Source organism: Anastrepha obliqua, chromosome 1 (assembly GCF_027943255.1).
Source record: "Anastrepha obliqua isolate idAnaObli1 chromosome 1, idAnaObli1_1.0, whole genome shotgun sequence".
Taxonomy (NCBI): domain Eukaryota; kingdom Metazoa; phylum Arthropoda; class Insecta; order Diptera; family Tephritidae; genus Anastrepha; species Anastrepha obliqua.
The window spans coordinates 119,955,015-119,969,676 of record NC_072892.1 but is presented as its reverse complement, the minus strand read 5'-3'; the positions used below and the strand labels follow the sequence as shown (position 1 = coordinate 119,969,676).

The 14,662-nt window shown below is 35.6% G+C and overlaps 1 protein-coding gene across 1 annotated transcript in view; it reads left to right on the top strand.

Moving 5' to 3' along the window:
- Positions 1-4,755: 4,755 nt before the first annotated feature.
- Positions 4,756-14,662, top strand: part of LOC129235892 (mucin-2) — a 62,137-nt gene continuing 52,230 nt past the window's right edge. The window contains exon 1 of the mRNA XM_054869959.1: positions 4,756-5,859. Coding sequence (XP_054725934.1) covers positions 5,820-5,859 — 40 coding nt within the window. The 5' untranslated portion in view covers positions 4,756-5,819. The remainder of the gene's footprint in view (positions 5,860-14,662) is intronic.

The window sequence follows — 14,662 nt, the reverse complement described above, 5'->3', positions numbered from 1 at the left end:
CAAAAACCAATTATTTTGCTCAAAATAAAACAAAATTCTCAAATGAATAAGGCAGGAATTTTGTCTGTCATTGTATGATGCATTATCATATTATTTTATTGTACTAACTTGGTATTATACTCCAATGGAACTTGCAAATTCTGTAGGGACGAAGATAAAATCGGCAAACCCAGAACTGAAGCATAAGCGAGACAAACACTTAGATAAATAAACTTTCCTAGAGGAGGAAATAAAACTCAATTAAATAGAGCAAATACCAAAATATATTGATGAAGTTCAGATTAAAGAAATACTCTATAAATAAATATGATAATAATAACTTTAATTTACTAAAACGGTGGTCGAGTCCTGTAAATCCAGGCTGAACTATGTATGTTCGTAGACATAATAGCCTGGTGCTAACATGGGTCGCGAGACACGTGGGTATCGTGGGTAATAAGATCTCTAACTCTTTTGCCAGAATGGGCTCCGAGGACAACTTCCTTGACCCGGAGCCCGTTCTGCCACTCTCTTCTGCAGCCATCAAAGCCACCGTTAGCAAACTGGTTACTCTAACCCACAAGCGAGGTTGGCAGACTAGAGAGGCTGCAGATGGACAAACTGATGTTACCTGTCGTCTTCGACCGACTGTCGGAAATCCTCCTGACATTAAACAGATTGGATTGTAGGTAGATGATTGTGCTGATGGTGGACCACTTTCTATGGGCGAAGCACATGGAAAAGGTAGGCATCTCAGACAGTGTACTCTGCCCAGCATGTGGAGAGGAGGATGAGACGGTGGCTCACTTTCTCTGCGTTTGCCCCGCCTCCGCTAAAAAAGAAAGAAAAATTAAAAAGGGGAACCCCAGCGTAGTACAATGAATTTAATTGTGCCTGAGTTCTGTACTTGCTAGTCTGTCCCGACAAAAAAAAGTACTATTGCAAAATATTCATTGCTGAATTTTTTATATTATATTTATTATAAGTTTAGTATATACTACTGTGGGCAAAAAGTAAGGTGAATTTATTTGTCAAACTTCGTGGGATTAAAATTTCGCTCTAGTTATTTTTTTCATGAGTTGGCAGCACTGTTAATAACATCTGGGCCAACTTTCATGTGAATCTCATTATCAGTAATATATTTACGCTTGTGTTTACCAAACGATCAAGAGTGCATTTTTCGATTTTTACAATGCCTGATTTGATTGAGCAGAGAAGTGCCATCAAATTTTGTTTGCAGAATGAAATTTCGGCTGCGGAAACGTTTAGCGTGTTGCAGAAGGCATTTGGTGATTCGACCATGTCGCAGAAAAATGTTTATAAGTGGTACAAAGACTTCAAAGAGGGTCGAGAACGTGTTGATGACTTGGAGCGCTCCGGACGACCATCGACGTCAACAGATGACCAACACGTCAATAAAGTGAAAGATTTAGTGTTCAAAAATCGTCGGTTGACTGTTAAAGACCTCACTGATATGATCGGAATATCAGAACGATCTGTGAAAACCATTTTGAAAGACCATTTGGGCCTACGCAAAGTCAAATCTCGTTTGGTACCGAAAACTCTCAATTTCTTGGAAAAAAATCGTCGCGTTGATGTGTGTGAAACAATGTTTTCAGACTATCAGGACAAGCTCAAATGCATCATTACGGGAGATGAGACTTGGATTTATGCTTACGACTCTGAAACAACCGACCAATCAAGCGAATATCGTGTTAAAGGCGAGGCCAGACCGAAAAGAGCACGTAAAAGTCGTTCAAAAATATAGGTCATGATGACAGTTTTTTTCGATTTTCGTGGTGTGGTGCACTATGAATTCCTTCCACCTGGCCAAACTGTTAATAATGAATATTATTTGAGCGTTATGCGTCGTTTACGTGAAGCAATTCGTCTAAAAAGACCAGAATTATGGGCCAACAACTCTTGGTTTTTGCATCACGATAATGCACCGTCTCACACTGCACTCGTTCTTCGTGACCATTTCGCCAAAAATTCCACGCATATCGTTCCGCAACCACCGTATTCGCCAGATTTGGCTCCGTATGACTTCTGGCTATTCCCAAAACTCAAGAAACCACTCCGGGGAACGCGTTTCGAGTCGATTGAGGAGATAAAAGCTGAATCGAAGATGGTGCTGATGGCTATACCGGAAATGGACTATTTGGCATGTTTCGGGGATTGGAAAAATTGCATAAGTGGCATAAGTGTAATTCATCGAGAGGGGATTATTTTGAAGGGATGAAATTGATTTACAAGAATAAAGATTTTTCATTTTACAACCAAATTCACCTTACTTTTTGCCCACAGTAGTAATTTATAATTTTAGGTTATTATTAGATAAATAAGTAAATATAATTTTGCATAAACTAAATTGATTTCTCTTCTTTTCCGCTGTGAAATAAAATATCAGAGTGACGAGACGGTATTCAAAAGAAATGCCGTTTCCAAAATTTATTGCACGTAATTCACGTTGTCAGCTCGCTAATTTGAATGATGTATAATTGAAATGATCCAATAAATCAAATTGTACATATACGGCTCGTTGCATACTTTGAAGTCTGAGTGAATTGTAGTTTTTTAATTAGAATTTTTAAAACATTTCATTCCAATGGGCTATGAGCTTGAGTGGAATACCGCTTCAACCGAAACTATCAATAATGATTTTATTTTTACAGTCAAAAGCATGAATGGAATTTTACAACTAACGGCATACTAAATCATCTTCACAGTTTATAGGGTCAGGCACTCGAATGGAACCAACTTCAGACCGCTCGCACAGCTGATGCCTGTGCATCATTAGTTGACTAAATGACAGTCCAGAGTATTATTTACACGCGCGTGAAACCATTTTGCCGAGATTAAACGCGAAAAAAGAAAATGAGTAAATGATTTCAAACGTAATAGCGATTGTTCGAGAGCTCAAGCACCTTAAATTAAATAAAGTTTTTGTTTTATCGCACCATTACTCGTTACAATGATATTGGTAGCATCGCGAAATGCCATGGAGGTGGTTATCAAAATAATATCTGACCGTAGCATCCTCCGCATACTGAAAAATGATCTCAAGTCAAGCCTTACAAGATCCAAAAGGCGTATGACCTCATACCAAAGCAGCAACAAGCAAAATTTTCAAATTTGGCGTGAAGAGTAACTCGAAGCTATTCAAGAACAGCCGTTACATCCATTGACAACAACCGTTTGGTGCGGTCTATGGGCTGGAGGAATCATCGGCCCATATTTCTTCAAGGACTGGTAAGGACTGGACAGTGAATGAGGAAAGCTATCGCGCCATGATAAACGACTTTTCGATACCGGAAATCGAAGTCCGTAATCTCCACAACATTTGGTTTTAACAAGATGGCGCTACTTACCATACATCCCGTGAAACAACGGATTTACTGCGTTGTCGTTTCGGTGAGCAATTCATCTCTCGTCTCGGACCAGTGGTTTGGCTATCAAGATCGAGTGATATCACTCGTATGGATTTTTATTTGTGGGGGTTTGTAAAGTCTAAATGCTTTGTGGATAAACTAGTTTCGATTGAGGCCTTGGAAAACAACATTACTAAAGTTATTCACGAGATAACGGCCGAAGTCCTCCAGCGAGTCATTCAAAATTGGTGTTTACTGATAGCCGAATTACGGTGCAGTTGTGGCTAAGATTTGAAAGGGATTATCGTAAAAAAATAAATGCCATGAATGGTTCCATATAAAAATAATAAGTATTGCTCAATCAATCTGAGTTTTCATTGTTTTATTTTAATTTAAAATCCAATACCTCTAAACTGATCACCCATTATCTCGACATTCTTAACAATTAGGTTTTCATGAACCATCTGTTTGGCAGATTCTACCTGTAGAGGTGCTCATGGTGGACAATTAAGTGGTGCCATTTATTAAGAGAGAGAAGAATTTAAATTTCTTTATTATTTTTATTATATTAAATATTTTAAAACAACATATCGACGTAACAGTAGTTGCAATACATTAGTTTTTTTATACCATAATTTGCAAATTCACTTCCTTGAACTTATATTTGCATCCGTTATTCTAGAATTATTATAAATACTAATTAGCTCCTTTGAGCCATAGTTGCACAAACCTAATTTAAGCTCAATTGCACATCAACTTCCTTGAGAATTTTTATGATCGTTCGATCACATATTTCAGGTCACGATGCCTCATTCCACTCGCCAAACTGGTTACTTGTTTGGCTGTGCTTTCCTTTCACTTTTAGAACATTCTACTTATGTGTAAGTAATATCAACATCAAACCAAAGTAGTCGACGGCAATTGTACTCGTAATAAAATACGTTTTGAACAATAATAACCAGACTGTGCATCTTCGCATTGGCCACAACAGCGTCTTGAAAGTGAGTCGCTATCGACAATATATGATACTTATATGTATAATGCTCGTGAGCTAACAACAAATAAGCAATAGCAGAAATAGCAACAATTACTACACTAGAAATCACAACAAGGCAGCATTCAGCCAAAGTTGCGAAGAGCCAACACGCTTACAACGCGCACCAGACGCCAAGCACCCGCTTGGCAGAAAGCAGTGAAGCTACAAAGCTAACGCAGCAGCTGCTGCTGCTGCTGCTTATGTCTTCTGGCCTCTGCAATCGATGTTTACTTGCGTTCTGTCTTGCCACTGCCGCTGTCGCTGTCGCCGTCGCTGAAGATGTCTGAGATTGTTGGATCGCGCAACGCGTCGCGACGATCCGATTGCGCAGAGATGGGCCCAAAGTGGTTTTCCTTTCGTTTGGCACAGATCATTCCGCTTTGAATTCATAAACGATCAAGTCGTGCATCGCGCACCACAACGAGTGAAGGTTCATATATTTAGTGTACTAGTGTAGAGACCGGTAAGACTTTGTTCGCGTGCAACATTTATTTTATGTGCTTTTTTTGGCATTTTGTTTGTTATTTTGTATTTTTATACTCTTGCCGCTAAAGCTGTCAAGTACTGGCGCTTTTGTGTATGTACTTGTAAATCAAATTTAAAGTTATTGAAGACAAAAGGCTTTTCTTCGGAATTTGTATGTACATTTCTCGCCTTTTCAACGTTTCGCTGCACATTCTAAATAGTTACTTTGGAGCAGCCTCAGTGTCCGCATTTTACAACACATTTGCTCTCATATATACATATGTACATGCGCGTATTTGCATTTGTTTTTACGCTTGAGCGCCGATGCGTCCAATAACTAAACTACCAAGCGTTGGAAACAAAAACTAACTAACGTTAAACTAAACAACCAAACTCCCCCAATGTCGATGACAATCTAATCGTACTTGTGAAATTTTTAAACGCTTGTTTTGTTCGCGCGTGTTGTTGTTCGTGGAGTTGCAATTAGAAAACCATTAACTGGAATTAAATTACATCACGGGTGACGAGCGGAAGCGTATTGCCATCACCGTAGCACTGTTGCTCTACGCTCTGCGGTCTTCTATCCTCTTCAATCGTCAGTCTTCAGTCTTCCGTCCTCAGTCTTCAGTCATCTTCGCGGTCGTCGTCTTTTGTGCTGAACGCGCAGTGTTACGTGTCGGAAAGTGTGTACTGATAATTGTTGAATCTAATTGAAGGTGCGAGCATCCTTGAGGTGCGAACTAGTGACAAGTGAAGCAGATCAAATACTCGTACTCAAAAAAAGATTAATATAATAGTAGTCAAGCAAATCGATTTTATAGTTTTGATTGCGTGTGAATATCCCTCAATCTCACTTGTGAAGATTACTGCTGACTCTCTTGTGAATAGCGGAAACCAATTGGATAATTTGATTCGATACTTTGGAATTGATTACAGCGCACAAAAACGGAAATAACAGCAGCAAAGCCATGATGAAATTCGAAATTATAACTTGGTTGCGTATTGGTGGTAAGTCGCTTATTATTAATTGTTAAGGGGACGTAGTCTGCAGTTTTTAAGAAAGATTATTTTAGTCTTAAATTTTAATTAAAATATGGATTTCCAAAATTTTTAATAAGCCTGTAGGGCCGTTTCGAATACTTATCTCAGCATTTGATTTATAATAATAAAATTAAATGAAGGAACTTCAGTTGATTTTTAGTGTAAAAGTAGAAGCTCGACTGTTGCATGTAATGAAAACCGGACCTATTGCAAGTGTTGAGATTGTCGCAAGTACTGAGGCTTTTTTGCATCAAATAAAAATAAATTATTTCCAGATAGCCATCGAAGTTTAATTGTTTTTATTATATAATTAAATACACTTTAAAGCTATAAGTTTCATATGAAATTAAACAAATTTTCGATTTACTGTTTCTGAGCCTCTGCAGCGTCATAACATCGTTTAAGCAAGTATTGTTTTTCTCTGCTCAATCCAAGCAGATATTGAATGCTGATACTGCCTCCTCCGATGCAATTTTATTCGTATTTAGCATCACGTCGTTAGTTTCTTCACCGACTGTTTCGTCGTCTTCATTACAGTATTCTTCATTTAAAGCTGTGGGTTCCGAATGAGATTCAACAATTCATTGCTCGATTTCAGATTGAGAGACTTGCTGCATTGGTTCTACTTCCGGAAATGAATTGAATATTGGATGCATCATCGGCTTTACGTAGTCGTACCTCCGAAAGAGGAATAATATCGTCCCAATCCCAGTCAGATGCTTCTTCAGACATTTTTTGAAGGAATGACTGAATTGAAGTTGCATTGCATGCACTAGCCAAAAAGTATTTGTATAGCTTTTTCAGGTCGATATTTCGCAGTGACTCATCGATAAGAGGTATTTTTTGTAATTCAATTTAATAAGCTTTATAATGTTTTGATAAATGGGCTGTATTAGAACTGTACAGTTTGGAGGAGAGCACATTACCGATATTTGGCTGTTGTAATGCTTTAACTCGCCTTTTTTGGGATCTCCATGTCATCAATAAGAAGAAGTGTTTTCTTCGGAAGATGTTGCGCACAAAGGAACTCTTTTACATGTTTATTTAAGTAATTTTTGATCAAAACAGGATTTTTTGTTCTGACGAAAAAAAAATAACGTACCTCTGAAACAAATGTTCTGTGAAACTTTTATTCAAATAAAGATAAGGTCATCCAAGCATTTTATTTCCTTTGCAGAGAGAAAAGACTATTAGTAAAAATTTTTAATGAACGCGGATTCGCTGATTTCCCAATAACCAGTTTTTTTATTTTATGATTTCCAGCAGCATTTGTATGCAAGGAACGTCATTATCTCCTTACTGATCTTATGCCCCGGAGCTGAGGAGTATTATCAGGTAGAATCTTCCAAAATAAACCAGACTCCTCGGCCCTGTATATCTGCTCTTTTGACAAACCTAGCTCCCTAATTTTTTGGTTAAATTTGCCCAAAAATTGGTTCAAGGAGTCAGTCGTTTTGAGAATTTTCTCCGAAAATTTTTAGCCATCGCATTCCATGCCTCTTTTTAAACCCAACCATTGCTAGCGTGGAAGCTTCCAGGCTTTTTCTAATTTTTTGCATGTAATAATTTGGCTTTCCCTTTTACCATATCACTTGTAACTGGTAAGTATTTGGCTCTTAGATCCGCAAACCAATTGAACAACGCCTTTTGCAATTTCGGAAGCTCAGAAATCTTAATAGTATTTCTTCCGGATTCAGGTCGCCTAACAAACTTTGTTATATACTGTTCATTTTTTTTAATACGTGTTGTTGTTGCTCTATGTACGTCAAAGTTTTTAAAAAATGTATCAATGGAAATTCTCTGATAGACCACTTTATATTTCGATTGAACTATTCTTTGAAAGAATTTCTACTGAATACAGAAAAGAATGGGAGCCATGTATTTATTATCTACTAATTAGTCATACCATACGCACTATTGCTGTTGAATAACCCCAAAATTGCTTTTTGCATTTAAAATTGCCCCTGCCTCTGTTGTTAAAAATGGAAGCTGCGCGCTGGCAAATTTGTATCTTCAAAGTTTTCACACTTATTTTTATCATTTTTACTTTCATGCGAACAAATGGAATAAATCAAATCTCTCATATTATATTATCCATACATATATACAAGGTGGCATAAAATAAATCAACCCATCGAAATATTTATAATTTTGTAAAAAAGCGTTATACTATATATCAATCATATTTAACTCCTTACCACTATCGATAGTGGGTACCATCAATAATGAGCGATAGTTTTTGGCCAACCATCGATAAACGATCGATAGTTTTCTGTAGTAGAAAAAATGATAAATTTGTGGGGAAAATACTTTTAGAGAAGCAGATACCTATTTTTATTAAAAAATACAATCATATCCCCATTTTAAGTTTTAATCTGCATCTACGGTTCGTTATTGTAAGTCAAGCCTTGCTGAATATTGTCACGGATTCCTCTGGTGTGCAAAAATATTTCATTATAATCATCTGTAAGGGTTTCGTAAATTTTTTGCCTTGAAATTTTTTAAAACACTTCCGCACCTGAATACGAAATTTTTAATAGTAACTGGTTATGAATTAAATAAAATCAAACGTTCAAACTTTTAAGAATCCCTTCGAGTGCTTAATTGCCCCATCGCGGTTGTTCTTAACTTCAATGGATTCATCGGCTTCTCTTGCACTGTTGTGGTGCGGATTCTTGCATTCAGTTTTTAGTTTAGTTTAGTTTTCTTAAGATTTTAACTTTTCCCACCTTTTTCCATTTTTATTTACCCACTTTGAAAATCCGCCGCAATTATTGTTTAAAACCGATTTGGCGCGAATGATTGAAGCAAAAAAGTCACAGTTGCAAGAGTTGCCCCGTTATTGAATTTTCTAAGAGATGCCAATTAAGAAAGTTATAGCAGCGAAATTTTTCAATTTCGTCAAAAAATAAGCTTAAGAAGGAAATTGAGTGCAGTGTTGCCGCTTTATGAAAAGTTTGCACACAGTCCGAGTGTATAATGACAGATTTGATGGTAGATCGAAAACTGATGAACGTAAATTAGAGATTATCGATAATCAAAAATCAATGATAGCATCAATAGTGCCGCCGATAGTTTCAGACATCCATCTGTGAACTCGACAACTGCAGTACCCACTCCTGTCGGTTCTACGTTACCGCAATGACCCAGATTTATATCTGGCTGAGGACTTGTCACTCCAATACCATTTCCCGTACGTGTATGGAGAATGATTATGTTGCTACAACAATAACAACAAGAACAACAATAAACAGACAAGCAAAGGTCAAAATAAAGATTTCCACCACTCAAAAATAAAATTAATGATTATTAATTTTGTGCCACCTTGTACTTTTACTTTCTTTTTTATATAACGTGTGCGAAATAAAATGTAGCCCCACTTTCAGCTATAATTGCACGTGCAACAAGAAAGCGTTAGGGAAAAAAATTCAAAGAAAATTTTGCACGACTCCGAATTTGCACTTTTTAATACTAAAATAAATGAGCTATGAAACTGCATACCCGATTTTTTTTCTGATTATTATTTTAAATTTTGATGATTTTGTACCAGAATCGAAGTATCCTGAATTAAAAAAGGAATTACAGTAGATTCTATTTTTATGCGGTAGATACGTTCCGCAAGAAACAGCATAAAAAAAGCTACTAGTTCTATAGTAAAACTATAGATACGTTTCAAAAGTGCTAAAACCGCATAAATCTGAAATAATGTAATAAAATCGCATAAAAAAGGGCACTAGTCCCATATTATAACTATAGATATGTTCCATAGACCGCATGAATCTGAAATAATTAAATAAAATCGCATAAACAAAATATTGTATTTTTGAAAATTATATCTTTATTTAAGAAACGTCAGAATCGAAAAATAAATTTACGTCAGAAATAGAATCAGACAATATTTTGCGCATTCGTTTAGGATTTGGCGTAAAATCACTTTCATCACTTGAGGAAATGTACACGTCTGATCTAGATGCTTATGCAGGCGGTTCCATACTTGTAGGGTTAGCATTTCTGATGTAATCTGTGATGAGTTTTTGCTTAGCTGGTTTAGAATCTTGTTTATATGTACAATTCCCGATAGGTCGACATGCATTTTTTAATTTAAAAAAAAAAACCGCACTATTTCAAAACTGCATAAAAACAAAACCGCATAAAAACAGAACCTACTGTACTTCACTATTCGGAACAACGCACGTATGTGAATAATTTTATTCCACTTTAAAATTTAAATTTAAAGCTTATGCTCGTTATCACGGTGACATCACTCTTGTGCTGTTCTTTGTTTGTCCATTCAGTTATGAGTTACAGGGTATTAACAATGGAATGGTGTTTATGGTGCCGATACTATCATACAACAGATAATTTCGTGCAATTTCGGTTTCGTCGATTCTGTTCAAGTATTTTTGATGTCAAATACAAACAAAATGAAATCGACCCATTTCTTAAACGGATGGTTACTGAAGATGAGAAATGGGTCCCATACGACAATACTGTGCGAAAAGATCGTGGTCAAAACGGGATAAAGCAGCTCAAATGGTGGCCAAACTAGGACTAACAGCCAGAATGGTTCTACTGTGATTGGGAGGGACTTAAAAATAATAATTTATTACGAGTTGCTTTCGTATGGTCAAACACTAAATTCAGATTTCTACTGTCAACAACTGGACCGTTTGAAGCTAGCGATTGACCAGTAACGACCAGAATTGGCCTACAGAAGAGGTTTTGTGTTCCATTAAGAAAACGCAAGGTCACACCGTAGGGACTCGCCAAAAACTCCGGGAGTTTGATGGGGAAGTACTAATGCATCCACCATACATATAGCCCGGACCAGGCCCCAAGCAATTATTACCAGCTTTTTCTTTCATTGCAAAACTTCCTGGGTGATAAAAAATTGGTATCAAGACAAGATTGTGAAAATCAATTACTAAAGTTTTTCGAAAATAAGGGCCAAGAATTCTATGAGAGAGGCATAATGAAGCTACCTTTAAAATGGCAGCAAATTTTACAACAAAAAGGTGCATAATTGACTCAAATGGGAAAATCTGAAACATCTTAAACAAAGTTTTTAATTTCACACAAAAATAATGGAATTATTTTTTCCCAAACTTATCGCATGCCGTTTTGTTCTAATCAGCCGAAAACTTCGGCTCTCATTAAGAAATCGAGACTTAAATTTAAAAAAACGGCACATGGCAGTTATTATTCCTTGACCCCATTAAAAATAAGTCGTTACCAGAATCTTGTTTGTTTTATTTGCCATTGCAGTGTGTTATAACAAATACATACAAGCATACATAAATGACATTTTTAACGGTATCTGAGTGTGGAAGTTTTATTACCCGAGCAAATTAATTTGCTTAATTGCAATTTTTAAAATGATATATACAATTGAGAAAAATTGAGAAAAGAGGCTGCAATGACTAGCATAATTAAATTCATTAAAAGCACCAATACAGTGAAATATATCCATACAATAGGATGGCATCAACTGATGCGAATTTCAAGGTCCATTTATTGATACTCTGCTTTTTGATTTGGCACATTTAAGATACCTTAATGGCACTTTTATTGCGCATTCCATGATTCGCATAATTATTTCACTTACATAAAGTATCTTCTGCACTCACCTTCAAGCATACATAGGCACATATAGCACATACGTACATATGTATGTACATCCCATACGAACCATTGCTGTATGAAAGGTTGATTATGAGTGAATAGCAAAAATTGTGGCAAAGTGTAACTTAAATAAATAAAGTATAAGACTGAAGTAAAAAAAGCAGCATTTAAGAAAAAAAGCAATAATAAAAAAGAAATAAGCTAGGAAATAAAACCGAAAGCGAATAAAAAAAATTATTGTTGAATGCGTATAAAATTGTTGCGCTCATTAGTATATATTTTGGTAAACTCAGTGGGAAACAACTCTATACATTCCTTTTGTTTGGATTTGAAGCATTTATTGCTACATCCAATTACGCATAGAAAATTGATTCTGAATGCATCCGCGGTACTTTCAAGCTGCCGCTTCTGCCATAAGCTACTACTGTTTGAAGGTCAAACTGCCACGTTTGTATACAAACACCAATCAACTCAATCATAATCATATCACATTTAGACAACTGGAATTTCTGTAAAGTGAGGTATAATTAGATTTTAATGCAAATAAAGAAAAAACAAAAAAGAAAAAAATCTCATTTACTTGAGGCATTGTTCTGAGCCGTCTTCAACTCTTCTTCTCATATTTTTTTATTTTTAAACTATTAAAGCAATTATTTTTAGTATTATAATAATAAAAAATATAGAAGGATATAAAATCTGGCGAAACCGCAGTGCTTAATACATTTTTCACCGCTTCCAAAAATTACTCCTCATTATATAGCGCAGTATTTTCAGTACTTCCGGATTCGCAAAACAAAAAAAAGCAAATTAAAGAAACAAATTCGCCTAATGCTGAGCCATCTCGGGATGCAATAGCAAAACTCCTAGTACATCCTGCCATGAAAAAGTTACTCATAAGTCTGATGTAAAATTTATTACCATACATTGGAAAGACGGCAAATGTAACCAAATATAAATATTACTCTGACTAGGACTTATGAACATTTATTATAGTATTTACAGTATTTCTTACAGACTATGAAAAACAGATTAATACTAAATAATTCAATCAAAAATAAATTAAAGTTATAATCTACTTTTTTCGTTGTAATTAATGAAAGAAAATATAACACTTGTTATAATTTGCAGCAAAAGAATATTAGATAATATTTAGAATTTAGTTCAACATTCATTTAGTAACAATTTGAAGTGGTGCTTTGTTGAAGAAAAATTTAGGGCAATATTAAATTCCCTCAAGTTCCTAGAAATCGGAACATTGGAAGCATAAAAAGTTTGAACCATCCCTAATCAGGAAATATCATGATTTCGCAAGCTTCGTTGAGGAATATTGAAATTTATGTTCTCGAGTAGGGATGGGAAGTCAATCGCCTCAATATTGTGATACATTCAAAAGATTACCATCTTGATCAAAAAGTTTCCCGAGTAAATTGAGAAAATTCAAAATACAAGTTTTTTCCTCAAAAGTGTTACTATAGCCTTCAAAGTTCCTCCACATCAACTCCAATGCGGTTATCCTGGCGTCTGATCCAGCTCTCGAAACATTTCCGGAAACTATTTTCGTTATAGCCATCAGAGCCGCCTTCGATTTTTTCATTACTTCTTTTCGATTGCTAAAACGCATTCCTCTAGTCGGTTTTTTTTTTGGCTCGATCAAACCGGAAAAAATCGCAGGGAGCCATATCAAATGAATTTGATGACTGTTGGATGCTATTCGTTTCGTTCGTGGCTTACGATTTTTTTTCAATATTTCGACCACATGTGGACCACATATGGTCCATATGTGTTGTTTTCTCATATAATTAATATGTGTTTATTTTGAAATTCTAGTTCTCGGTACGTTGCGACCTCGGTGCCATCTACAAAACATTTATTTTAAGAAAACTAAAATATTCCACAATCTTGGAATACCTCGATTCTAGCGTCGGATAGCGATTCCAACTATAACTAAGAAATGTTTATTTAGTCCTGTTCTGATTGTCACCCAAAATTAGATTTTGAAGTTTTTTCTTGGAATTTTCGGTTACAAAGAATTCGAATCTGTAATAAATTTTTACCAAATATTACCGCCAGTGTGCGCTTTGGAGCAAAATATTATACATGAAATATCCCACATCTCAACGTTTGTGTCGGTTAAGGAGGTCATAAAATCAGATCATAAATACTTTTTGGCCACCAGCAACTTCAAATTGAAAAAACGTTTATAGTCGTTGGGAAAATGAAGAAAATACTTTTATATACATATTCTTATATATTTATACACACCCAGATCTTCAGCAAAACTTGATTTCATCAATTCTCCAGAAAAATAACTGAAAATGTTTTACAGCGTTAATAAGGCTTAGCCTAAAAATAAAGAATTCATCTCGGTGTTCTGATCCTTTTGACCAATATAATTTTAAAGCCGGATCCTTCACCAATGAGAAGAAACCACACTTTCTAAGTCGTTTAGAAACATGAATAAGGTGGACTCGAATGAAATTAAATCTAATGTTGTTGCGGGGTGCTGTTGTAAGGTGACGAGCTTTGTTCTCTCGCTTTCTACTGCGTTCCTTGGCTGATGTTCAACTGGACAATTGAATGAACAACCAAAGCAAGCTCGACAGAAGCTAACTGAACTTTTAATGCGTAATTAGCGTACAAGAGAATGACAAATGATACAGCTTTTTGGCTACAAACAATTGTAAGGAAGTCTGAAAATGTTCTATGTAAATGACTTTATATGCAGCAGATTTATATGGTGCCTTCTTACACTGCATCAAAAAATTTTAAATACAGTATTTGCTTTAGAAGGAAAAGTATGATATCAGTGGCATTAATGAATACAAACGAAAATACTTTTCTACAATTCAAAGCCTTCCTTTAAGGATGAAATGGCAATAAAAAATCTTTCACCTTTTCTAACACTTTTCTTTTTAATTTGAGTAAACCTTGTCTTGCGTTCAAATGAAGCTCAAATAATTGTATATACAGCAAATATATTCCGCAGAAATCATTCAACGCTTGTTTCGGTGAATAGCGGTACATGTTATTGCAATACTTATATACTTATTAGAAGTTTATATTGTTGTTACAAAGGACATTTTTTACTTTTGAAAGGTAAAAACCGAAGTAAAGAGTTACAGTGAAATATCTACAATCGTTGACAAAC